Source organism: Panthera pardus, unplaced genomic scaffold, assembly GCF_024362965.1.
Source record: "Panthera pardus isolate Hobbes unplaced genomic scaffold, ASM2436296v1 HiC_scaffold_20, whole genome shotgun sequence".
Lineage (NCBI taxonomy): Eukaryota > Metazoa > Chordata > Mammalia > Carnivora > Felidae > Panthera > Panthera pardus.
The window spans coordinates 70,437,925-70,462,768 of NW_026526766.1; the positions used below are offsets into that span (position 1 = coordinate 70,437,925).

The window sequence follows — 24,844 nt, forward strand, 5'->3', positions numbered from 1 at the left end:
GCGTAGCTTCAATATGCCTGGAGGGCCAGCTCCCTACAAGAGACTCCCACCACAGGGAGACTTTGGGTTCCTACTGCTCAGGGTCTTTGCATGTACACCACTGAGGATGCGGGACCTGTGTGACTCAGCAATGGGAGGACAAAGAAGACTGTTCCCGAGAGTGCCAGACCCCTTCTGATAAGTCTCTCTCTCCTGAATTACACCCATTGCCTGTGACAAGGCTGAGCGTAGCACGTTTGAACCCCGTGAGCCCTGTCAGCAGCAGAGCATTTAAGGTAATTAATGTGCAATTAACACACATTATCTTTTCAATGAACCTTCATAGTCTGTTCTTAATGTCACCTAAGCCATCTGCTTGCTAAGTGCACTTGGTCCTTGGCAATCAGTCTGGTGACCCGGAAAGGTAAAGAAAGCCTCGTTACAAGGGGAATAATGAGGGCTCTAGGCTGTAACTCTCTGGCCTCCATAAACACGACCAAAGAGAACTCAGGTGATTTGCTGGAACAGCATGTAAGGTGGAGGAGGGGCACAGAGCCTCTCCCACAGGGAGTCTGTCACCTGCAGGGAGGGCAGCGGGAGCACCACAGAGGAGCTTTCCCAGGAGGAAGGCAGCTGGGAACAGAGACGAGCACCAGGACGGAGCCCTGTGGACGAGACAGAGGGATGTACTCAGAGATGTGAAGAGGGAGCCACAGGGTTTGCTGGGTAAGCATACATAACTTTTAAAAAATCCTAATGTATTGAGGTGAAATTCACATAACTTAATCATGTTTAAAGTGAACAAGTCAGTACATTGGTACATTCACAATGTTGTGAACTCTCTAGTTCCAAACCACGTTCGTCATCCCCAACAGACACCCCACAATCAAGCAGCCGTTCCTCGTTACCCCTCCCCCACCCTTGGCACCCACGAATTGCCTTTTGTCTCTATGGATTTGCCTGTTCTGGAAACTTCACATAGATGGAATCACACAATAAATGACCTTTCGCATCTGGCTTCTTTCACTTCGCATAATGGTTTCAAGGCTCATCTAATTTACGGCATGTGTCAGATCTTTACTTTTTAAGGTTAAGTAGTATTCCCATTGTGTGGATACACTACATTCTTTTTATCCTTTCTTTTTTTTTTTTTTTGAGAGAGAGAGAGAGAGAGAGAGAGAGAGAGAGAGAGAGAATCTTAGATTCCACACTCAGCGTGAAGCCCAACACGGGGTTCGATCCCACAGCCCTGGGATCATGACCTGAGCTGAAATCAAGAGTTGGTCCCTCAACCGACTGAGCCACCCAGGTGCCCTGGATAGACTACATCTATCTATCCATCCACACATTGATAACCACTTGAGCTGTTTCCACCTTTTGGCTATTGTGAGTAACGCTGCCGTGAACACACACATACACTTTCAGTTCTTTGGGGGCACATACCTACGAGTGGGATTGTGGAATCATTTGGTAATGCTGTTTAACGCCACACATAACTTTCCATTGCACCTGTCAGGAGTTGGGGATTAGCAGAGGGTTGCTGGAGACAAAGTTCAGTGAGCTCAGAGTCCCATCCACACAGAGGGGGCTGGGGTGGCTGCCTGGCCTCTAGCCGAGAGAGAAGGTATTAAGGAGCCATCAAGAAGCTTGTTATATGCTCTCTGGGGATTGGGAAGGAGGTAGCTGCCGGCTTCGTAACAACACAGCCAAGAGAGCTGGCTATGCACATTAGGCCACCTCTCTAGAATTTGCGGGCACAAAACATGGTGTGGGTGTCCACCGGAGCAGAGATGGGCCTCTCGTTCAAGAGGCGTGAGGTGTCCTTAGGTCCTGCACACCGGGGCTGCCCAGAGAAGGGCAGGAACAACAGCAGAATGAAGCTGGGCTTCACTCCTGCGCGCAGAAGAGCTGCAGACGAGTTACGGGCAGCCAGCTGGAGCAGGGGTACATCCTCTCGAGTCAAAGGAAGATCCCAGGGATGAGACGGTGGGTCTCAAAAACCAAGACAGAGAAAGTGTTGGCTTTAATTCTTTCCCTGCCCTTTCATGGTGGTATTAATCAAGTAAGGTCTTACCTCACCTCCCTCCCTCCCAGCCACTACCGACTCCCAGCCCTGGAGAGGACAAGAACCTCTCTACGTCGTTTAGGACGAGAACTAGAGGCTCCGGGTAGGTGAGCACTAACCAGGCTTCCCATCCTTCCACTGCGGACCTCTAACCCCGAGCTGTGGGGAAGAAGTTTTACCTTTCAATGAAATCAGAGATCTTTTACTTGTTAAAAATGACACTGATAGGATGCATTAAGTTCTGTACTGAAACTGTGTTTTGCGACTTTGTGGCCAGAGCACTTCCCGATTCTGTGAGTGGTCAGAAAAGTGACTGGCCCAGCCATGAATTTCATCCATCACCATTGATTTTGTTTTTAATAAAACAAAATAACATAATAAAATGCAGTATAGACCAGAGCTGTCAGGTAAGATTTGCTGTTGGCATTTTAATTCTTTGGGCTTCTGGTCATTGCTAACCATAATATAAGTTCGCTGGGGTAGAATTGGGATGGGGGCGCCTGGGTGGCTCAGTCAGTTAAGCGTCTGACTTCGGCTCGGGTCTGATCTCGCAGTCCGTGAGTTCGAGCCCCGTGTCGGACTCTGTGCTATCGGCAGAGCCTGCTTCAGATCCTCTGTCCCCCTGGCTCTCTGCCCTTCCCCTGCTCATGGTCCCTCACTCTCTCGCTCTCGCTCTCAAAAATAAACATTAAAAAAAAAAAATTGACATCCTATCAGTGTCATTTTTAACAAGTAAAAGATCTCTGATTTCATTGAAAGGTAAAACTTCTTGAGAATTTAACAAAGAGAAGTGAAAGAAAATGCCACCAAAGGACACGTCCAAAGAGCAATACTAGCTTTATTCATGATGGCAAAAAATGAAAATAGGACATTGGGAAACCGTGGCTGGTTACTGGGAAGAGGCTGAAGGGAACTTTCCAGAATGTTGGCAATTTTTATCTTGATCTATGCTGTGTGTGGGGGGGTGTATCTCTGAAAATAAGTATATATATATATACACACACACACATAAATAAGTCTTTAAGATATACTCTGAAGAGGGGTGCCTGAGTGGCTCAGTTGGTTAAGCATCCAACTTTTAATCTCAGCTCAGGTCTTGATCTCAGGCCTGAGTTCAGGCCCCGCGCTGGGTTCCGTACTGCACATGAAGCCTACTTAAAAAAAAATACACACACACACACACACACACACACACACACACACACTTGCCACACCTGACCTGTTTTATGCCTTGATCAAAAAGAAAAATATAGAATATCAATGCTCTGGCCCTAGTCCAGAGATTGTAATTTAGTTAGATATTGTCCAAGTTCTGTGATGATTCTCTTGTGCAGTCAGGGTTGGGAAGCACTGTCTTAGGCCAATGCCTATGGACAGGGCCAACCCAGCTGTGCGCCTAAGGCTCGAGGGGCAATGGGGGGCCCACAGCTCATGTTTGGGCCACATCACCAGGATCTGGCCACAGTGAGCGCTTGTTCTGAGTGTCCTTTGCACACACACACACCCTTTGGAGACTGGCGGTGGTCCGTGGCTAGTCAGGGGTCTTCCCATTGATTTTGTCAGCACGTGGTAGAGCTCAGCAGAGAGGAGCTTGGGTTTTGGGAGACGATCGCCCCTAGTCCTCAGGTTGTGAATGTAGCCACATGTGCCATGGGCAGAACCTTAAAAGGAAAGCGAGTGTCTGGTTTTGGGGGAGAATCTGGCAAGTGGAATCTGAGACTGGCAGGGGGTGGAGATCCATGGCTGGGGCAGGAGTCTGGACAAGCTGTCTCCAGTCCCTCCCACCAGGAGAGCTCTGTGTTTCTTGTGAGCAGAGCTGCTCCTGCATCGGGACGGTATTCGCTGACCTAGATCTCCTACTGATCCTGAGGGCCAGATCAGGCTTTCCTTAATAACACGTGGGGAGTGTGGGTTGGCAGAGGACGCGGTGTTTACCACCACCGTTCCCCTCCTTCTTCCATTTCTTGGCCAAGGCTGAGAGGTTGGCATGCTGCCAAGCCTTGGTTGTGATCCTGAGCTTGGGGAATTCGGGGGTGGATAAAAACAGCCAGGCTGGGGAAGGGTTAGGTATATCTGGATGAGAAGTCCTGGTTTAGAGCTAACATGGTTCATATTAATACAGCGCTTCTTTATCAGGAATGGTGTTGATCATAGAAGTTTTTCAAAATATGCACAGCCTGATTCCAGGCTCATTGGTTCTGTTTTTTAGAGTAACCAAGCACTGTATTATTTGGAAGAGATCTAGGTGGTGAACATCCCTGATTAAATAAGACCCCTGGCTTAGTGCTTTGTTTTAATTTGCTTTTATTTTCAGCGTCTTCAGTATGAGTTATTGTCAGATCTAGTTGGTGGTAATGTCTTCCAATTGTACATTTTTGTACTAGCCTGCTGCCTTCTGGGTTTTTTTTTCTTTTTTTCTTTTTGGAGAACATAAAAGACTTTTATAATTAAAGTAGCTGGAAAAATAAAAACAAAGCAAAGCAAAACAAAACAAACCAAAAAGAAAACAACAACAACAACAAAAAACCCTCAGCCCGGTGGTAGATTCATCAATGAACAGACAACAGGAAGGGAGATAAAAGGGTTTGTAATTGTGGTTGTATTGTCTTTCTGGGTGGCAGTGAAGGGGGAAAACTTCATGGAACTGCCGCAAGCCCAGAGCCAAGAAATAAAATGAAAATGAAAAGTTTAGTCACTTGAATAGTGTTTCCAGGAAGCGAATCGTTCATTAGCTGTGGACGAAACATAATTGCAGCAGGAATTAAAAAAAAAAAAAAAAACCTTCAGGAATTTATGTGCAGAGAGAAAATGTTGACGGTGGGGCAGGTGGGTCTTTCTAAACAGCAAGGAAGTGACCTAAAGGAATATTAGTGCCAAGTAGGTATACCCAGTGCATCAGCGGCTGGGGAAGGGTTAGCTTTTAAGAAGCAGGATTTAGAAAGTCATGGGGTTCTCTCTGGCCTCCAGACAGGAGCACCAATCTCACCACCAGTAGTTTCAAGACAAAAATGTTTCAAGAGGATTTCCTAGCTATGATGATGTAGAAATAAACGAAGGGAAGGGATCAGACAGGAGCAGTTTCACATAGTGTTAAAAGATAAACTGAGGCATGGTAAACACTCAAAGAGTTTATTCGAGCCAAAGTCTATTCTGCTCAGGCAGCCCCCAACTGAAAGTGGTGAGGGGTGCTCCACCAGCAGAAGCTCAGGGAGAGACTTGGATACAGCAGCCAGGGAAGCAGAGTAAGGAATGATTGATTGGCTATAGCCCAACGCCTAGTTGGCTGTTTGCGGCTGGTTGTCCTTAGGTTTCAATTTTGTAACCTAGAGGCGTTACAGGCTTGGAGTTGGTTTGCTTAAGTTAGACCACCTTCTCTAGCAAAGGTGATGGCAACAAGTAGGTGCAGAAATGGCTCCTGTCCGTGTGCACAGGCCCCAGCTGGGCCAGCAGAGAGTAGGTGAGACCCAGGCGCCCGGTCAAGAGAGGTAGACCTCTGATGCATAGCGGGTGGGAGGGCTGGAGCTAGGGGATGGAGCTCCTTGTCTGCATGAGCCTGTGGGGGCCACCACCTGTCCACAAGAAGCCCACAGACCATGAGCTAGGTCAGTGTAGACAACCAAGGGAAGAGAGACTCAAAAGACACCACAACCTATCACATAAAGAGCCATCTGTGGGGCGCCTGGGTGGCGCAGTCGGTTAAGCGTCCAACTTCAGCCAGGTCACGATCTCGCGGTCCGTGAGTTCGAGCCCTGCGTCAGGCTCTGTGCTGACAGCTCAGAGCCTGGAGCCTGCTTCAGATTCTGTGTCTCCCTCTCTCTCTGCCCCTCCCCCGTTCATGCTCTGTCTCTCTCTGTCCCAAAAATAAATAAAAAAACGTTGAAAAAAAAAAAAAAAAGAGCCATCTGTGCTCTCTCTCTGCCTTCCACCCTGGTGCCAAAAGGCTGTACCCTCTGAATGGGGGAGGGCTGTGTGACAAGGGGACCATGCTCCTCCTCCCCCACCCCCCACCCCGATCCGCTGGTCTTAAAGGTATTTGCTTCCAGCCTGTGCTGGGGTGGGGAGGGAGGTCTGTGGGATGTGACTTGAGCCAGAGGCAAGAACTGGGATGGAAAGTTAGGGAATCCTGGCTGAGGTGGTATGCAGGGAGGCTGCCCCTAGCGGGGATGTGGGGATGTGCCCCTAGTGGGGATGGCAGAATTGCCAGCTAATGCCAAGGCCTCTTCCTGTCCCTGCTCTTGCCCACAGGGGCTATTGTGGCCTCATGTTGTAACTGGGACTGGTGTGGCTCAGAGAGTTTGGGAACTCAGCCAAGGTCATGTCTCCTGATGGCAGTGCTGAGACTGGAGCCCGAGGACTGAAGGCCGTCACCAGCAGCCACGTGGTGGCAGGCTGGGCTGGGCTGGGGAGGGGAGGGGTCCTCACTGTGGTGGGAAGGCTGGGAGGCCTGATGCAGGGCTGTCTGTTGTGAGCTGGGTGGTCCCTAGTTCATGAGAGCCTTCCTCTGCTAGCACTGTGGAGAGGAGGGGAAGAGGTTAGCTCCAGTCCTGCCCAGCACGGGAGAGAGAAAATCAGTTGTGGCTGGTATGACGGCCCAGACTAGCCGAGCAAGTGTGCCAGCCCATGGGCTAGTGGAAGTGTGAGTGTGACCGAGCAACAGAGGGATGGTTCTGGTCTAATGCTCTTGGCAGAAGCGGCCTTGTGGGAAGAGGAAGGATCCCAAACCGGCCCTGCCCTTTCCCTCTCTTCCTTCAAGCTCTTCCAGGGGAACACTAGATCCTCAGCCGCACCCCCAGCACGAGAACAACTCGGGCCCAGGGAAGGCCAGGCCTCGGGGACAAGGGTGCTCTGTCTGATCAGCCTTGGCGGTGGGCAGTCGGCTCAGACCTGAACTTGTGGACACTGACCTGGCCTGTTCTTGGCTGAAAAGGTTTCCCACTCAGGCATCGCCTCTTGGACTCTGGCCTTCTAACCCATGCTCAAGGAAAAGCAACTCCAGACTGAGGAATGTGGATCTAGAAAATGGGGATTTGTGGAAGGTTTGCAGTCGGGAGGGTGACCTGTGCCACGTCCAGCCTCTGAAGGTCTGTGACTCCCCACCACCCTGGCTCTCCTTCTGTCCCCAGTCAGGAACCTGCTCTGCGGTGTCCTTCAACTGCCCCCTCCTCCCTCTGCCCCCCCCCTTCTAAGGAAGGATTGGAAAAATCCTTAGAGATTTTTCAACCAAGGAAACTGTGCATTTTCAGGACTTATTCTGGACCCTGCCTTCTCTCGACACTCTGCATAGGTGAGCTCACCTTTGCTCATATTTTCGGTGCCTCCACATACTAGTGTCCCTTAAATTCATGTCCAGTCCAGAACTTGGGTCTCAATTATCCACCGGCCTATTTGATATCTTCATTTGTGTGTCTCACGAACATCCCCAACTCAGGACCCCTTGTTGTAATCTTCCTTCAGTAAATCCTAATGACTTTATCTCCAAAATATACGTCGGATGTATCCACTTTTTCCCCGTCTCTTCAGCTCCCACTCTTGCTTGAGCTGAGAGCATCTCTCCCACTGAACTTGTCCTGGCCGTTTCCGGCCATTGCCTTTTAATGTGACCCTCAACTCATTCTCCGTAGAACAACCCAAGTAATCTGGTTAAACTGCAGATTAAATCATTTTAGTCTCGTACGTAAATCTCTTAATGACTACTTATTGTATGCAGAATGAAATCTAATAATGTGCTATAATTGGCCCCTATCTACCTGTGTTAGCCATTAGTGCTGTTCATCCATGCTTTCCATTTCTTCTCTCCTTCCAGGCACCTGGGATGACTGCATACCCTTGAAGTGAAGATAGGACTATGACACTTGCTTTGGACAACGAAACGTAAGCAAAAGTGACTTGAAAGCCAGTACGTGACTGTGTACCTGGCTTTCTTCTCCTGCTACAGTGATGAGGGAACCCAGTATTGATATCGTAGGTGCTGTGATGCTGAAGCAGCCTGAACTCTCGGCCATATATGCACGAGAGCTGCCCTGGGAAGTTTGGCCAAATCCACATGGACTTTTCATGAGTGAAAAAAAAATTCTGTTGTAAGATTTGAAGGTGAAGGACAAAGTTTTTTCAGAAAATTCCCTTATTTTTCATTAGACTAAAAAAAATTTAACTGTGGCTCTTAAGAATTATTCACAAAAAAATGCAACAAACCCCCAAACTGCAGTGAATTTCTGGGTGATCCAATGAGCAGGCACATATGTATCTTTCACAGGTAATGACACAGCTAGTTAACAACTCTGGATGAAGATGGACAAGACAGGATCGCCATTGGGGAAAAAGAGGAAAATACAAATGAAACTTTACAGAGCGATTATCTGATATGAGGGAAAGGCATATCATTCCTTTGGTGTGTTTAAATATCATTCCTAAAGTTAAACATTAACCAAGAAAGACTGACTTTCTTCTCATCACCCAAGTAACACCTGGTTCACTTTTTCTTGAGTTTAAAATACCCCAGGAAGGATCTGAGTTCTTCAAATTCGGCTGAAGAGGAAGGAGTTTGTGGGGACTACATATTTTCCAATAGGAACATTTCTTTGTCTCCTGCTCAGGCTCCAACTACTATATATCTTCAATCACTGGCAGTGTTTAATAAGAACTTAATTAGGAGACAGAGAGTGGGGGGAGGGGGGGATGAGAAGACAGACAAATGGGAAGAAAGGAAGGAAGGGAGGAAGGATAGAAGGAAGGAAGAGAGGAAAAGAAAGGTAAGGAAAGGGAGGGAGGGAGGGAAGAATAGAGGGAGAGAGGCAAGGAAATAAACCAATGGTTGGTCTGGAATGTGCAGTCTCAGTGAGAGGTGAGAGATGGCCTAAACACCCTTAACACACAAAACAGTAGGTTTGTTTGTTTGTTTGTTTGTTTGTTTGTTTAACCCAGTGACCATACTTTGGGAGTCTTAGCTGAAATGGTGTGGTCACTCCCAATGAATGCAGTGACTTCTAAGTGAGCTGGCCTCCAGGCACAGTAACCAGAAAAAGGCAATTCTCAGTGCTCATCTTCTCCAGATCATGTGAGAAATCATCAGAAGATACTGAAAACAAGACTGCCCACGCCCGTTGACTCCAGGGCACTGCTAAGGCATTCCATTGGCTAGGGCGCCTGTGTTATGTTTGCAAATTCCCTTTTCTAGGGACAGAGGAGGTGTCTTACTGGGCCTCCCCAAAGAATGGGCATCTAGGGCTCCATAGCAAGGTCTTTGTATACAAGCAGAATAAAGCCACATCGCATCAATTAGACAACCCTCTTTCATCCTGGACTGTGTGCAATCTGGTCTAGGCAATCTCTTCTTTTTTGAAGGGCAAGACTGTGTGTCCACCATGAAGTTCAGAATCCTTGCAACTGAGTTAGTCTAGCTCTTGTGCACAGCTAGAGGCCCTAGCTGTGGCTCTGCCTCCCGTGTTCTTTGATGAGGTCATCCATAGTTTCAAAGTTGAGACATTTGGCTGAGTAGAAAGCCTCAGGCTGGGCCATATAAGCCCAGGTTCCTGGCAGCTTGAGAGATCCTGGGAGTTTTCCTCTGGGGAAATGGATAGTGAGCTGGTTTTTCAGACCTGTGTGGGTTCTTTATGGAAGGAGGGCACTGAATGCCGATATTTAAGCCAGATCCTGCTGCCTTTGTTTGGACATTGTCCTCCTGACATTCATGCCAGGCTGTTTCTAGAATGCTGGTCCCTTGCTGAGTCATCTGATTGTTTTCAAACGAGCCCGGGTCTCCTTCCTGAGGGAGCCTTTGCTCAGACCCCATGAGCTTGCCCTTGTGTTTCACTTGAAGACCGGTTTCCTGATGGAAGGTCTGGACCCAGCGGTGCATCTCTAGGTGCTTGTGCCATGGAGATTCGGGGACCTGAAGACAGCCTCTGTCAGCCTCCTCCAGCATCACCTCTGCTTCAGGATCTGCCTCCTCCAGGGACAGGGAACACCTTCTCTCCTTGTTAATCCAAACAGCACTGACCATGGACTCTGCAGGAGCAGACGCGTACCCTCCTGACAAAGCAAGGCACAAGCAGGGTCACCACCAGAACGTACATGGGCAGCTCGCCTTTGAGGGGTCTCAGAGCTTTCAAGCTGAAGGAATATGATCCCAAAACGTCAAGGAAGCCAGGCGGCCAGTACATTGCATACGTGGGACACACACATACGTGGGTCCCACATGACCCCACTTACATATGTTCACACATGTGCATTCCCTCCCATGCCCACACATTCACACCCACACAAGCTCTCTAACACACGCTCAGGCACAATTATTCATTCATTCCACAAATATTGATCGCGCACTCGTTATATGCCAGGGACTATTTATCCTAGGTTCTGAGAATACGGCAGTAAACGTTGAGACAAAATCTGCATCTTCATGGATGGGTTCTAGTGGGGTAGAATATGTTATATATTCTATACAGATATCATATTATATAATTTAATAATTTATACAGAAAGTATTCTATAGTCATTCTAGCAAGCGACTATATTATAATAAAATCGCAGGTGGTAACCAATGCTATGAAGAAAAATCTCAAGCAGAACTGAGTTTAATGACAGACTCCAGGACTTAACTGCGATGAGCTGGGGAGCTAGCATGTCAAGCTGACAGAATTGGTAGGTACAGGTTCACACGCACCGGCCGGGGGAAAAGGTTACTCTTACAGGGTTTTCTGTTCTGGGATTCAAACAACAGGTTTCCCACCCAAGGTAGAGGATGCTCCTTTTGGACGACTGGCCCTTCCCCTTCTCCCCTCCCACAGACACAGTTCTGAGAACACATCAGCAGCTCCCACTGCTTCCCTGAACTGGCTGCAGGGGTGAGGATCCAGACTGATGTCCCTCTTCTTTCTTGGGGATGTATATTTACCACCTTGTGGCACGTGATAGTGTATTGTCAACCCTTGGTGGCAGAGAAGGTGGTGGGGATGACTGGAAGGCACGTTCCCAGGACAGCAGGTCTGTGACCAGCCCGGGGTTCCCTCTGAATTGTCCGTGAAGCTCTCTTGAGTATTCGGGCATGTGTCGCAGCAACGAGGCCCCGTACAGGACAAAGTGAGTGTTCGGGCACGTGTTCTGCAGGGGTGGGGAGCTGGTGTCGGAGGTCTCAAGGCAGCAGGAAGCCCTGAGCTCCAGTTCTGGGAATCTAAGAAAACAGGACTGGTGTGGCCATCTCTGCCAACAGTGGTGAGACTGGACATCTGTTCCCATTTGAGGACCGCACGGTTTTTCTCAGCACGAAAACCTTCACAAATAGTCAAAATGTTATGTACCTATTTGAGAACAGAGGAGGAGGGGACGTGACGGGAGAAGCCAGGAACTAGTGTCCACTCCGCTATGTTAAGGTGAACAGGCAGGTCTTGGTGGCAGAGAGGAGTCTCCTTAGCTGTCCATCACAGCCCGTGGTCCACAGAGACCGAGGAAAAGGACTAAAGTGGGAGGTACACCTGGACCCTGACCCCAAAACAGATCCCACAGAGTGGCTGACCTGGCCTGGGAATCAGGAGTCTTTCCTGACAAAGCAGTGCCTGGCCAGCCCATCTGTGGTTAAGCTACCCGGTCCTAAGTGATCACATGACGCTAGGGGAGAAGGGCACTGAGTTACAGAGCCTAGGAGAAAGAGCCAAAGCGGGGGGTTGGGGCAGGGGATGGTGAGTTCAATGGGGCAGGTCGAGTTCAAGTTATCTTTGGGACACGCCAGTTATGGGGATTCGTTGTGAGTCTGAATCATGGGTATGTTAAGCATGGTACTTTCATTTGCTAGTAGTTGAATTTAATAAATGTTTGCTGAATGACTGAATGAATAAACACCTTTGAGGGTGGGCTAGGGCTTTAGGAACCTTTCAGTGTATGCCCTGCAGAGATGAAGGGCTATTTGACTCTGCCATTTCGGTTCAGACAGAACCCACTGGCTGGCAAGAGCCCAAAGGAGAAATGGGTGCCTTCAGCTCGGTGGTGAACCCACCCCCCCCCCCCCCCCCCGCCAGGAACAGCATTAGCCTTTCCACCTCCCTTGACCCAGTCACTCCTCTGTTAGAGGGAAGGGCTGGGATTGAGCCTTGTGCTGCAAACTTTCTCCAGGAATAAAATCTGAGTTCCCAGAGGGTAGAGACTTTTCTCCTTGAGGCTTCTGTATCTCCTGCTTCCTTGGCTGCTGTTTGAGACTATGATGAGCAAGCTCCATGAGCCAGGGTGCCTCCTGAGTCCCTAAGCCCTGTGCTGCCTCTGGCCTGCACCGGCCTCCTGGGAATGCCACGTCTGCTCTCTCCAGAGCCAGTTTCTCAGGTTTGCAGGACGTGAGACCCAGCCAGGAAGAGCTACCGGCTCCCCACTGGCCCAGCAGGGGCACCAACCGCCGCCCTCCCCCCACCCGTCCACCAGGCAGAACAGTCCTACAAGGTGAGAACATAAGAGCAGAGGCCGGGTACAGCGGGCAGCCGGCCAGCTGCCTGGCTGAGGCCGCTAGGTCAGTTGGCAGGGGAACTGAGCCAAGCAGAGCCGCCCTGAACCGGCCTCCCGGCTCTGGCTCTGCCTCTGCTGGCATCCCTGCTCTTCCCCACCAGGAGGGCTCCCGTAGCCCCCGCCTCCCCTGCCTGCAGCCCAGCCACCCATCAGGCCCACTCCCTCCACGTTTGCCCCAGCACCTGCCCAGCCCTACCTTTCGGGAGCACCACCAGGTGGGCCTGGGCCCTCTGCTGCCGACGCAAGCCTTCATACTGGGCTCTCAGGAGCTGGATGCTGAGCCGGGGCCCTTTCCCCGGGGCCTGAGTCCCCGAGCCCTCAGCCATGAAGCAAGACCCCAGCCACCACAAATGGGGCAGGGCAGGGCATGGGCAGGGCAACCCCTTCATCCAGATCCGGGAGAAAAGCAAACAGTGGTGGGTGGGGCGTGGGAGGGGAGAGAAGGAGAGGCGGAGGGTGGGAGGGTAGTGAGGAGAGCAGGTGGAAAGGTAAGGGAGGAGGGGAAGAGGAGAGGGAGGGAAAGGTAAGGGAAATGGGGGACAGTGGAGGGGAAGGCAGGGCCAAGTGGAAGGTGGGGAAGGAGTAAATCTCAGGCAAGGGGAAAAGCGGGGTGAGAGGGGTGTGGGGGAGGGGAAGGCGGGAGAGGGGAAGGTAAGAGGAAAAGGAAGAGTCAGCGGGGAGAGGAAGATTGGGGAGGAAGTCAAAAGGGATCCCCAAGAGGGAAGGAAGGAACAGAGGAGGAAGGTGGTAAGACAGGGGGCTAAGGGGAGGAGGGAGGAGCCAGGGAGAGAGAACAAGGCAAGCACAGCTGCTCAGAAGCCTTCTGGGTGCCCAAGGAGGCCTCGTACTCCAGGTCCTTCTCTGCTCAATCCCGATGTTTAGAGTTCAATTCCTGGAGTTCCTGCGAAGTCTCGGGTTTCCCGGCGGGGCTGGAGCTGCTGCAGGGCAAAGCCAGGTGCCTCTTCAGCTCCCACCTCTTGGACTGAAACCTGGAGGCTCATGGGCAAACCTGTCCGTTTGGTTTGCAGCTGGAAAAAAGAATGCCTTCTGAGGACTCACAAAGCTGGTGCCTCGGGGAGGTGCATGCTGCAGCCATGCCCTAGGGAACCCCAGTAGGAAGGGAGCCCCAAGTCTCCACTCACCCACCGCGCACATCCCAGAAGAAAGCCCAACCCCAAAGTCCGCCTTGGGACAGAGCGCAGGGGAGCCCCAGCTCTCTGACATTCCCACCTGCCTCTTTGGTCTAAGCATTCTCCAACCTAGCAGTGAGCTGGTGTTTATCTTACCCACAGCGAGAGGTGCGCCCTCACCCCTGCTTGCCAGCCGCACCCTCTCTGTATCCCCTTTGAATCCTAGACTCTCTGCCCCTGCATCAGGGGGTCTGTCCTTGCATCCTTTGGTCAACTAAGTCGCTTTCTATCTGGTCCTAACATGAGGCTTCCGGAGAACCCAATTTCCCAGCACACCTACGGGAGACAATAGAAAGAAGGTCACAGCTGAACTCTAGGAGTCATTCTGGAGTTGAACTGGATGGGATCCAGGGGGTGTGATACGGAGGGTAAGTCTTCATTGGGCAGTGTGTTCATTTTCTAGGGCTGCTGTGACAAAGTGCCACAAATTGGTGAGCTTAAACAGCAGAAATGTATCGTCTTATAATTCTGGAGGCCAGAAGTGCCAGCAAGCCTGGATTTTTTTCTGGGGACTATGAGGGAATCAATTTTAGGCTTCTCACCTGGCTTCGGTGGCTTTGCTGGCAGTCTGTGGTGTTCCTTGGCACGTAAAAGCATCCCTTGACCTCTGCCTTTATATTCACATAGTGATCTCCCATTGTGCATGTCTCCGTGTCCAAATTTCCCCTTTTTATAAGGACACCAGTCATGTTGGACTAGGGTCCACTCTAATGGTCTCATCTTTTAAAATATTTACTTATTTATTTTGAGAGAGAGCGAGCGAGAGAGAAACCCAAGCTCTATGCTCACGGAGTTGGGCTCAATCTCACAAACCGTGAGATCATGACCTGAGACGAAACCGAGAGTTGGACACTTAACCGACTGGGTCACCCAGGTGCTCCTCTCATGGCCTCATCTTCATTCAACTAGCTATATCTGCAATGACCCCATTTCCAAATAAAGTCATGTTCTTAGGTCCTGGGGTTAGAACTTCAACTTATGAATTTGGAGGGACACGATTTAACCCGTATAAGGGAGGTGAATGGTACTTTCAGTCACAGAGATAGGCACAGGAGAGGAGCAGACCGGCAGGTGGGAAAGGAGAAAGAAGGGTTTTGTGTTAGACGTTGTGATAGAGGTGCCTGTGGTCTTTGGATCATCAGGAGGGAGTCCGCATCTTGGTAGAGAGAGGCCAATGTCCTCCTTTGTGAAAACGATACAGTTGGTTATTGGAAAAGCCTAATAGTGCTGCTATGAATATTCATGGACGGTTTTACCTTGAGGACTCGTCTCCATACTTTTGGTTACTCTTCGTAGGAGCAGAATTGCTGAGTCATATGGTTGTTGCATGTTGTTTTTATTGCAAAACTTCCTTGGCCGGAAGTGTATTGCACTTTGATGATATTAAACAATTTTTTGCATCGTATGCTTCGGCTCCTCTGTTGCCATGCCAAGAACTCTGCCCTAGAGCAAGCTGGCCTTTGCAAGTTAGTTAGCGTGTTTGTTAGCGTGTTTGGTTTTTTGGAAAGGGGATCACCGTTTATAATTTCTCATCACGTAATGACAAAATAATACCCTGTCTAGAAACAAGATTTTGAGAGGCAAGGACACTTTCTGACCTTCGTTTCCCAACACTATTATGTCCAATGAATTAAAAGTCCAGGGGCACCGGGATAGCTCCGTCGGTTAAGCGTCTGACTCTGGCTCAGGTCATGATCTCACCCTTCGCGGGTTTGAGCCCCGCATCGGGCTCCCTGCTCTTGGCACAGAGGCTACTTCGGGTCCTTGGTCTCCCTCTTTCTCTGCCCTTCTCCCGCTTGCACTCACTCTTTCTCTCAAAACTAAATAAACATTAAAAAATTTATGTTAAAAGTTCAGTATGCAAATGTGCAAAAGTTTTCCCAGATGTGATTTGCTGTGGCCCATATCAGAATCCTTAACCTGCACAATTGCAATTGCAACTCTATGGAACAATAATATACAATATCAGTGAGTGAATTGTAGAGGCAGCGTGGTGACGACATATCTGGCTTCTACTGCCAGAATACCTGGGTTTTCATCCTGGCCGTGCCACTTACTAGTTGTCAAATCCTGTTTCTTAATCCCCCCATGCCTTGGTTTCTCCATCTGCAAAATGGGCTAATAATAGTTACAGTTTACCCATCTGTAAAATGGGGCTAATAATAGCATCTTTGTAAGGATATAGTCTTAATTTTTTTAAATGTTTATTTATTTTTGAGAGAGAGAGAGAGAGAGACAGAGTGTGAGCGGGGGAGGGGCAGAGAACGAGAGGGAGACACAGAATCCGAAGCAGGCTCCAGGCTCTGAGCTGTCAGCACAGAGCCCAATGCAGGCCTGGAACTCATGAACCGAGAGATCATGACCTGAGCTGACGTGGGACGCTTAACTGACTGAGCCACTCAGGCGCCCCTGGATATAAAGTCTTTAGAACAGTGCCTGGCATGAGGTCAGCACTGTAAGAGTTTGTTGAAGGCAAATTCACAAGTTGGTCCAGATAATTACAGTACCTTTAATCAAAATAATAAGTTAATATTACAAGTTCTTCTGAAGGAGCTTACTGATTTTAGTTTTGACAATGCCTATCACTCTCTATTAAAGAATGTTTCCCGCCCCCCTGCCCCCAAATAAAGTATATAAAAGCTATTGAAGGACCACTATGGGGTGACTACTTAATAACTCATTTTAAATACCTAAAAAGAGATATTACGACATTTAAAAGCAATTTTACTAATGACAAAGCACAATGTAACTATAAGAACAGCCTCGGGGCACCTGGGTGGCTCAGTCCATTAGGCGTCCAACCTTGGTTCAGGTTATGATCTCACAGTCCGTGGGTTCGAGCCCCGTGTCAGGCTCTGTGCTAATAGCTCAGAGCCTGGAGCCTGCTTCGGATTCTGTGTCTCCCTCTCTCTCTGCCCCTCCCCTGCTCATGGTCTGGCTCTCTCTGTCTCAAAAATAAATAAAAACATTTAAAAAATTAAAAAAAAAAATAACAGCCTCCACCATTTGGTTATGAAATCATGATTCAATTCATTCAATGTTTATTCATTCAACAGTACTTATTCAGTTACTACAGTGTTCCAGACTCACGAATCCATATCGAAAAGTAAATTAAACAGACATGATCCTCATGGAGCTTCCAGTCCAGTTCTGGGAAAGAATTGTATAATCACAAGTTCTGATAAGCACTAGGTGAAAATACAATACACAATTTAAATGAAATGATGCATATATACCATTTGGTAGTGTTTCTGGCTGTAATATATGTTACTTATGATTATGTACTGTTCCAATAATTATAATGTATTGACCTGTAAAAAAAAAATCCATCATCTTACCTTGAAGCTTCCTGCCCTCTAGTGGGGACTTTGAGTCATAGTCACAAAACAACTGGGCAAGGTCGAGGGGGGTTTGGTGTTTCAGCTACTATTTAATGAGCTCTTGCTGGTTGGGATGCCCAGCAAGGTATTAGGCCGCGCAAGACACTTGCCTGCTATAAAACCAAATAAAAATAGTTACTTATCAAATAAATAACACATAAATAGTTACTTACCAAGCTACCTAGCTTTGGAGAAACTTTTTTCTGTTCACACGCCTGGCAGGTCTGTTTGCAGAGATGCATTTATATGGGCACAGGGGGCGGGGGACGTGGAATTTCCCTGCTCTGAGTTCTCTGCCTGATCTCAACACAGGTATGGCCTGGACCCTCTGCACTGCTACCTATCAAGTCTGGACCTGTTAACAAAGATTCGGGGAAGAATAGCGACCCTAATTTCATAGACTTTCAGTCTGGACTTACCCACAACCATCCGGATATAAATGTTGCCCTGTCCTGTTACCCACGCTATGAGCCTCTGCTTAGACTGTGCTGTCCGAGTCCCACGCCTCTGCTCTGCTGTTCGCAGACTACACCGCAGGTCCCTCTATAGCGTGTGAATTCATGCACAGATCTAGATGTGCGCACTAAACACCAAGGAAATTCACCGAAAGTCCTACGGTTCTCTGCTTCTGCTTCTGTTTTTACCAAAGATTTCAACTACGTCTATGGCTTTTGGACAATGACTTTCGGATCCCAGCAGGTTTTGCTGGTGACACCTGGGCTTAATAGAAATCACGTGAACTGGTCAGGTGAGTGTTGCTCAATTTGGCCTAACCTCACTATCAGTTTCGACATTTCATTTGACTTTTTGTGATGTTTTATGTATTTCATTTTATTTTATTTATTTCTGATATTTATTTTTAATGGGCTATTTTTGTGTTTGGGTATATTTGGAGATGCACCAAGCCCCAGAGCACGAGTTTTCGAGACCCGGAGTCAGGTTAAACATTTGCCGGAAGTTCTCTTTCCATGCATCCTGGGCTGCTCAGTTCTTTCTCCTCAGGAGTTCTGGGTGGAGGCAGGCCTGGGTACCTCCCCACTTCCTCAATAGTGAATCACTAAAGAATAAGCCTTTTATTAGTCTCTAGCTTCTGTGCCCCCAAATTTAGCCCAGTCCTCCTGGGAGAGTGGACATTCCTTGGATAGTCAAACGAAAATGAAAGCAGTAATGAAAAGATGATTGCAAATATAAACAACGTGGGCCTCTAGGCAGTTTGTGAACATGGAGGACAGATAACCAAGCATTTGGAAGTCCTGACTTCTCCATGCCTGCTGTCTGCAGATGCAAAGAGGCACAGAGTCAGAGATGGAGAAAGATTTTGGTCCATCCAGAAACTGCAGCTTGTGCTTTGCTTGAAGGCAAAGCATATACCATCTGAAGACGCTCTCAGATTGCTTGTTGACAAGAATGACATGCCCCCAAAGTTGAATTCACTTAGGGACCCAAGTAGAGAGTGAATCTAAATTAAAGAAATTTCAAGCTACACATAAACCTATTGAAAGCAGAAAAACCCCTTGAAACGAAACAGCTTGATATGTTTGTGACAAAGGTGGCCTTGCAGAGCGGTGGGGAAGGCAGTAAACGGTGCTCGACAAACAGTGTTCAGGAGGATGGATGTCCCTGTGGGCAAAGATTGATCTCAGCCTCTGCCTCACATCATGCACAAAGCATCAGACACAATTCTAACTGAATTGTAGGTCCACATTTAAAAAGGCAGTAGGTCTTCTAGAAGAGATAGTAGAGTAAGTTTTATTTACTTGGGGAAGGCAAAGATTACAAGACAGAAAAACCACTAATAATGGGGCATATTGTTGATAAAATGGACTGCATTAAAATGAGGAAATTCTTGTTTCTTATTGAAGATATTATTAAGAGTAAAAATGAAGGACACGGGGGTGCTTGGGTGGCTCAGTAAGTTAGGTGTCCGACTTGGGCTCAGGTCATGATCTCACAGTCTGTGGGTTCGAGCCCCGCGTCGGGCTCTGTGCTGATAGCTCCGGAGCCTGGAGCCTGCTTCGGATTCTGTGTCTCCCTCTCTTGCCCCTCCCCTGCTTGTGCTCTCTCTCTCTCATAAATAAATAAACATTAAAAAAAATTTTAACACAGGACACAGAGTGGATATAGAAATACCAGTCAATAGACTCGTATCTAGAATATATAAAGAACAACAAGCTACTATGAAAAAGATAGACACCAATACAGAAGTAGTCAAAAGACAGCTACTTCAAACAAGGCCAAGAAGCATATAGATGCTCACACTTGACATCACTGAAGTCAATAGCTGTGCTTTTTATAATAGATATAAAATGAATGAAATATTCACATCAACTTTCTTGGTTTCTTGTGGTAGTTGACATCTGTCCCTGCCATAATCAAATTGAACTGAATATAAATTTCTTCTTCGAACATATTATGATCATTTCTTCTGTCTACAAATTCTATCTAAAATTTTTCTTCCTGGAGAACGAATAATCATCCCTCATTGTTTTTCAAAATCGTTTATACTAAATTCCACCGTTTTCTGTAGATATTGCCCACGGTTTTCTGTAGTCAGCTAAGCAAAGATTGCCCCAACAGGACACAAAATGCTTGGCATAATGCCGGTGTGCCGTTTCTTAAATGAAGTTTGAGCCAGCACTCTATGTCACCATTGGCTTGTCTGTTCACTGTCATCAATTGTTCACACCTCCCCTCCCCCGGCCCCCACTTCTGGCAGTTGTGTATATGCTTCTTTTCATGTGCAAGCGACATTTCATACCGCTTTCGTGGAGAATCTAGTTTACAGTCGTAAATACCAACGTTGGCCAAAGATAATCCCAGACGTTAGTTGTAAGCCACGGAATGGAAGTAGTAACATACTTTTCCTTGAACTGGGAATGTGAAAGCCAGTTTCTACAACTTCTTTCTGTGTTTTAAAATGTAGGTTTTAGGGGCACCTGGGTGGCTCAGTCGGTTAAGCCTCCAGCTTGGGCTCGGGTCATGATCTCGCAGTTCACGAGTTCGAGCCCCGTGTCAGGCCCTGTGCTGACAGCTCAGAGCCTGGAGCCTGCTTCACATTCTGTGTCTCCCTTTCTCTCTGCCCCTCCCTTGCTCGTGGTCTGTCTGTCTCTCTCTCTCAAAAATACCGATTAAAAAAATTTTTTTAATGTAATGTATTATGGAGATATTGAGATATTGAGATATGATATTGAGATATTGAGATATGATGAGGCCAACAGACCAGGAGATGTCTGCCATTGGAAAGATAATTGTTACTCAAGGTTCTCAGGAGGAGCCGGCCTACCGTTCCCTGCGGGGGCCATGTGGGGAAGCACCAGGGTCAGGCAGGAGGTGGAAAGGATGAGGGGAAAAGGTGGGCAGGTGCCTAATTGTGGTTTCCACAGGAAGGAACGGGGGGAGCAGGGTAAACAGGCTTAGAGTTGGCTGGTTCAAACACTTGCAGAGGCCCCAGGGGCACAGGAACTGTCCCTAGCAGCCTAGTACCTGGCATCACCACCTAGTGATGGCAGGCCTTGGGCTTGGATTTTCAGAATCTGAGCTCTGGGCTCAGCTCACCTGGGTAGTGAGGGCCCCTCATTCCAACTTTTAGAAATACACGTCTGTTCGGTTTTTAGCCAGGAGCAGCAAAATGCTGTTCTGGTGGAAGACAGTTGGAGAAATCAGAGGCAAACCTTAGTCTTCCATTCTTGTAACACATGGTGGGAATTCACACTGTGGATTTTTTAAATTTTTAAAAATTTTAATTCCAGTGCGGTTAACATACAGTGTTATATTAGCTTTAGATGTACAATATAGTGATCCAATAATTCCATGTATAACCCAGTGCCCATCATGATAAGTGGCCTTCTTAATCCCCATCGCCTATTTCTCCCATCCCCCACCCACCTCACCTCTGCTGACCATAAGTTTGCTCTCTATAGTTAAGAGTGTGTTTCTTGGTTTCTGTGTCTCGCTCTTGCCTTTGCTCATTTGTTTTGTTTCTTAAATTCTACATGTGGTATTTGTCTTTCTCTGATTTATTTCGCTTAGCATTATGCTCTGTAGCTCCATCCATGTTGTTGCAATGGCAAGATTTCATTCTTTTTTTTATGGCTGAATGATACTTCCAGTGTGTGTGTGTGTGTGTGTGTGCGCGCGCGCCACCTCTTTATCCATTCATTTATTGATGGACACACTATGGATTTTTAACATGATTTTTTGTTTTGTTTTGTTTTTGGCTCTGGGGTGATGAGAACAGGTGGATTGTGGCTCTGAGTGCCAGAGTCTGTTAGAGAGGCAGTGAGGTATACAGGCTCTAGATTGGTTGGTTTGCATATGAAAGTCAAATTCACAGGCGAGTCCTTTACTGGAGCTAGGAATTGGTTAGCCCCGGGCCAGGCAGTCCCATTAAGGTCAGTAAGGTCCCAGATGTTGAAACAGCCTAATAAAAAGACATGCTTAATACACTGTGTTTGAAAGACTTGGTGTTAAACGAAATACTATGTTTTCTACTATGTTTATCCACTGGAAATCACCATTAATTTGAGGCACATTTAGTTTTGCTAGAAATAATCTCAAGCTATGAAAAGGGTTCGAGTCACTTTCCAGTACCATTATCCAACAGAGTAACACTCCAGAAGTTTTGTCCTTTTTTATCAATTTGCTGGTTTTGTGGGTATAATTTTAACTTACAAGATACAACCCAGAGTTACATTTTGTTGCTTCTAAATTAGGCATTTGACATGAAGAATTCTCTTTTCCATCTCAGTGTTTTAATTAGTAGCTAAAGAAATCATTTACCAAATAATATGAAGTTTCAAGGATTAAATCAGACGTGAAGTTCAAGATGTGGATTTGAGCAGAAATTTTTCTTATTAATTTTCATGAGTAATTGAATACTCATTAATAAATAACATAGTGCCTTATTTCTGAATTTTACATGAGTTATGCTCAATAAAGTCAGTTAATTTTTATTGCTGCTACTTTTAAAAAAATTATAGCAACCTTTTTTGAAAATTTTCTATTTTTCCCTTTTAATTGTTTTTCTCCTGTTATTATTTCTATTATGATCTTGACTTATACTCATTTTGGTGACCTAAAGTTTTAAAAAATAATACATAGTTATTTTTAAATATTCAAATTTTTAACATATTTTAATCTAAACATGTAAATCAAAGTTGGAAAATAAAAAAACTTAGAACAGTCTCAGGTCTTCAAAAATTACTTTCTCTAAATATTCAAAATTGCCTCAATAATTAAAGGACAAAAATATAAAGAAATTACTCCAAAAACCAACATTTTTAATTTGTGAAAAACTGTGTTAAATACTTTTTTATAAAAAATAAAGCCACACTCTAGTATTCAGTGCCCTCCTCCTTGGCAATATAAAGAAATACAATTAGTGTCACATTTTCAGGTTACATCCCGGCCTGCATGTTTATGTACAAATTCAAAAGTAATATGAATTCTGTAATATTGCAAAATGTTCCTGGGTTGCCCAGTGCAACTGTTGCAAACTGCAGTATTTTGTGAGAACCTCAGGAAGGGGGACTTGAAACAGAAAGAAAAGCAATCAGAGGTGTCTCTAGCAGGACCGCTGAATGATACTTTGTATTTCAAGAATCAACCGCTTCCAAGCTGAGAAGAATTGACCATGGAGAATTGATGTTCTTTTCTCTTACCCATTTCTTCTTCTACTCCCTGCACTTGACAGTTTCACCCGTCTCCCACAACCCCCCAAAATGTCTCTGCTGAACCAGTTACAGACTGCTGAGTCACAAACTCAAAACCGAGGCTTACGCGGACAGCAGCGTGTTAATTCTCTGAAGGTGGCCACATAGGCTTTTTCAGCCAGGCTCATTCAAATGCATGCCTATTGGTGAATGTCCGTGTGCACAGATTTCCTTGGGGCATTTAACACTCCAGAGAAATCTTACAGTTTTTTCATCTATTAACCCCTGTAGGTAATAGAATCCTATAGATTCTGCCTCCAAATTCTCACTTCCCAGACTTCAGTGTTCTCAGAATCACCTAGAGAGAGCTTATTTAAAACGCAGATTCCTGGGTCCCACCCCAGGAATTCGACTTTATATAGAATCTGCATTTGTTAGAAGTCTCCAGACCACACTCTAAGGGATACTGATCTACAGGTCTACACCAGCACCCCCTCTTTAACTCTGCAGTAACAATTCAGATCACCCACACCTGTTTCTCCCTGCATAGACTCCTCAATGATACTCCTGATCCAGGACACGTGAATGCAGTGCTTCCTGTTACTAGCTGCACATTACAATCACCTGGAGAACTTTAGAACTATCTCCTGATGCCTGTGCCTCACTCATAGCAATTAGACCCTCTGGGACTGGGGCCCCCGCTACCAGAATAGTTTAGAGCAAACCCAGTAGATAAAACTGTGCAGCCAGAGTGGAGAATTGTTCTGATCACTCACTGCCTCCCTGGGTCTTTCTTACCCTACCTTTAGTATTCTAAGGTTCCTTGTTCCCAGAGCAAAGCTTCCCAGCCCGTATCCCAGAGAAGGCAAATCAGTTACAGGTGTGGCACAAAACAGTGACCTGTCTGTAACCAGGTTGCTCCTGGGCCCGCAGGCTCCTACAGCTCCTTGGAGGAGAGCTTGAGCTGAGTTTCGTTTGCTTTTTGCTCCAGGATCCTGTGCTCTCTGCTGCCCACTGTAGATGAGGTCCCCATCGAGATACAGAAGGAGAACACGGCCCGGGTGCCCCAGAGGCCCAACCCCAAGATAATGGCTGGTTGGGGAAGAAGGAGTCATACGAGCCGGGGTGAGTGGAAGGCCAAGCTGCAAACAGCAGCCACCCGCCCCCCCCCCCCCATCCCTGTCTTCACGTGTACTTGATTCTTTCACCTGAGTGTCACTGATATGCCCTGTCTGTGGTTAGGGGGTGACCAGTAAGTAGGCACATGTCCTACTGTCCAGTAATGCACATGTATTCTGAAAATTGCATTGTCACTTTGAAAGATTTGATTTAAAAAACGTGAGGGGCGCCTGAGTGGCTCAGTTGGTTCAGCGTCCGACTCTTGATTTCGGCCCTGGTCATGACCCAAGTGTCGTAGGGTCAAGCCCCTGCGTTAGGCTCTGTGCTGAGTGTGGAGCCTGCTTAAGATTCTCCCCCTCTCCCCCTCTCCCCCCTCCCCCTCTCCCCCCCTCCCCCTCCCCCTCTCCCCCCTCCCCCTCCCTCTCTCCCCCTCCCTCTCTCCCCCTCCCTCTCTCCCCCTCTCCCCCTCCCTCTCTCCCCCTCTCCCCCTCCCTCTCTCCCCCTCTCCCCCTCCCTCTCTCCCCCTCTCCCCTCCCTCTCTCCCCCTCTCCCCCTCCCTCTCTCCCCCTCTCCCCCTCCCTCTCTCCCCCTCTCCCCCTCCCTCTCTCCCCCACCCATGCATGCTCTCTCTCTAAAATAGCAAACATGAAACTGGGTTTAAAATCTATCAGCATTATCATTGTAAGTGTTAAAACTGTACCGGGCCATGAAAGAAAAGGAGGAACTGTTGTCTCTTGTAAAAGCATCATTTCAGTTGCTGGTTGGTAAGTTGTTTAAATTTTTTTTAATGTTTATTTATTTTTGACAGAGAGAGAGAGACAGAGACAGAGCATGAGCAGGGGAGGGGCAGAGAGAGAGGGAGACACAGAATCTGAAGCAGGCTCCATCCAGGCTCCGAGCTGTCAGCACAGAGCCCGACTCGGGACTTGAACTCACATGCCATGAGATCATGACCTGAGCTGAAGCTGGACGCTG

At 47.4% G+C, this 24,844-nt stretch overlaps 1 protein-coding gene and 1 long non-coding RNA gene across 2 annotated transcripts; one reads left to right on the top strand and one right to left on the bottom strand.

The window, feature by feature from the left end:
- Positions 1-1,185: 1,185 nt before the first annotated feature.
- LOC109269989 (uncharacterized) lies at positions 1,186-23,868 on the top strand. Its single transcript, XR_002081360.2, has 4 exons — positions 1,186-1,965; positions 7,848-7,915; positions 17,412-17,847; positions 23,742-23,868. It is a non-coding gene; the product is annotated as an uncharacterized LOC109269989 (long non-coding RNA).
- On the bottom strand, positions 8,328-13,531 carry CUNH9orf152 (chromosome unknown C9orf152 homolog). The gene is made up of 2 exons (XM_019454231.2): positions 12,726-13,531; positions 8,328-10,072 (listed from the first exon to the last, which is right to left on the bottom strand). The coding sequence occupies exons 1-2, from the start codon at positions 12,916-12,918 to the stop codon at positions 9,546-9,548; spliced, it is 720 nt and encodes a 239-aa protein (XP_019309776.1). The 5' UTR covers positions 12,919-13,531; the 3' UTR covers positions 8,328-9,545.
- Positions 23,869-24,844: the final 976 nt, after the last annotated feature.

Bases quoted from the DNA above. Each gene is read 5' to 3' on its own strand.
- CUNH9orf152 (XM_019454231.2), bottom strand. From the start codon at position 12,918: ATGAAGGGGTTGCCCTGCCCATGCCCTGCCCTGCCCCATTTGTGGTGG. The intron at 10,073-12,725 runs GTAGGGCTGGGC...TTGCTTTGTCAG, and splicing joins CCTGGTGGTGCTCCCGAAAG to GAGGGTACGCGTCTGCTCCT.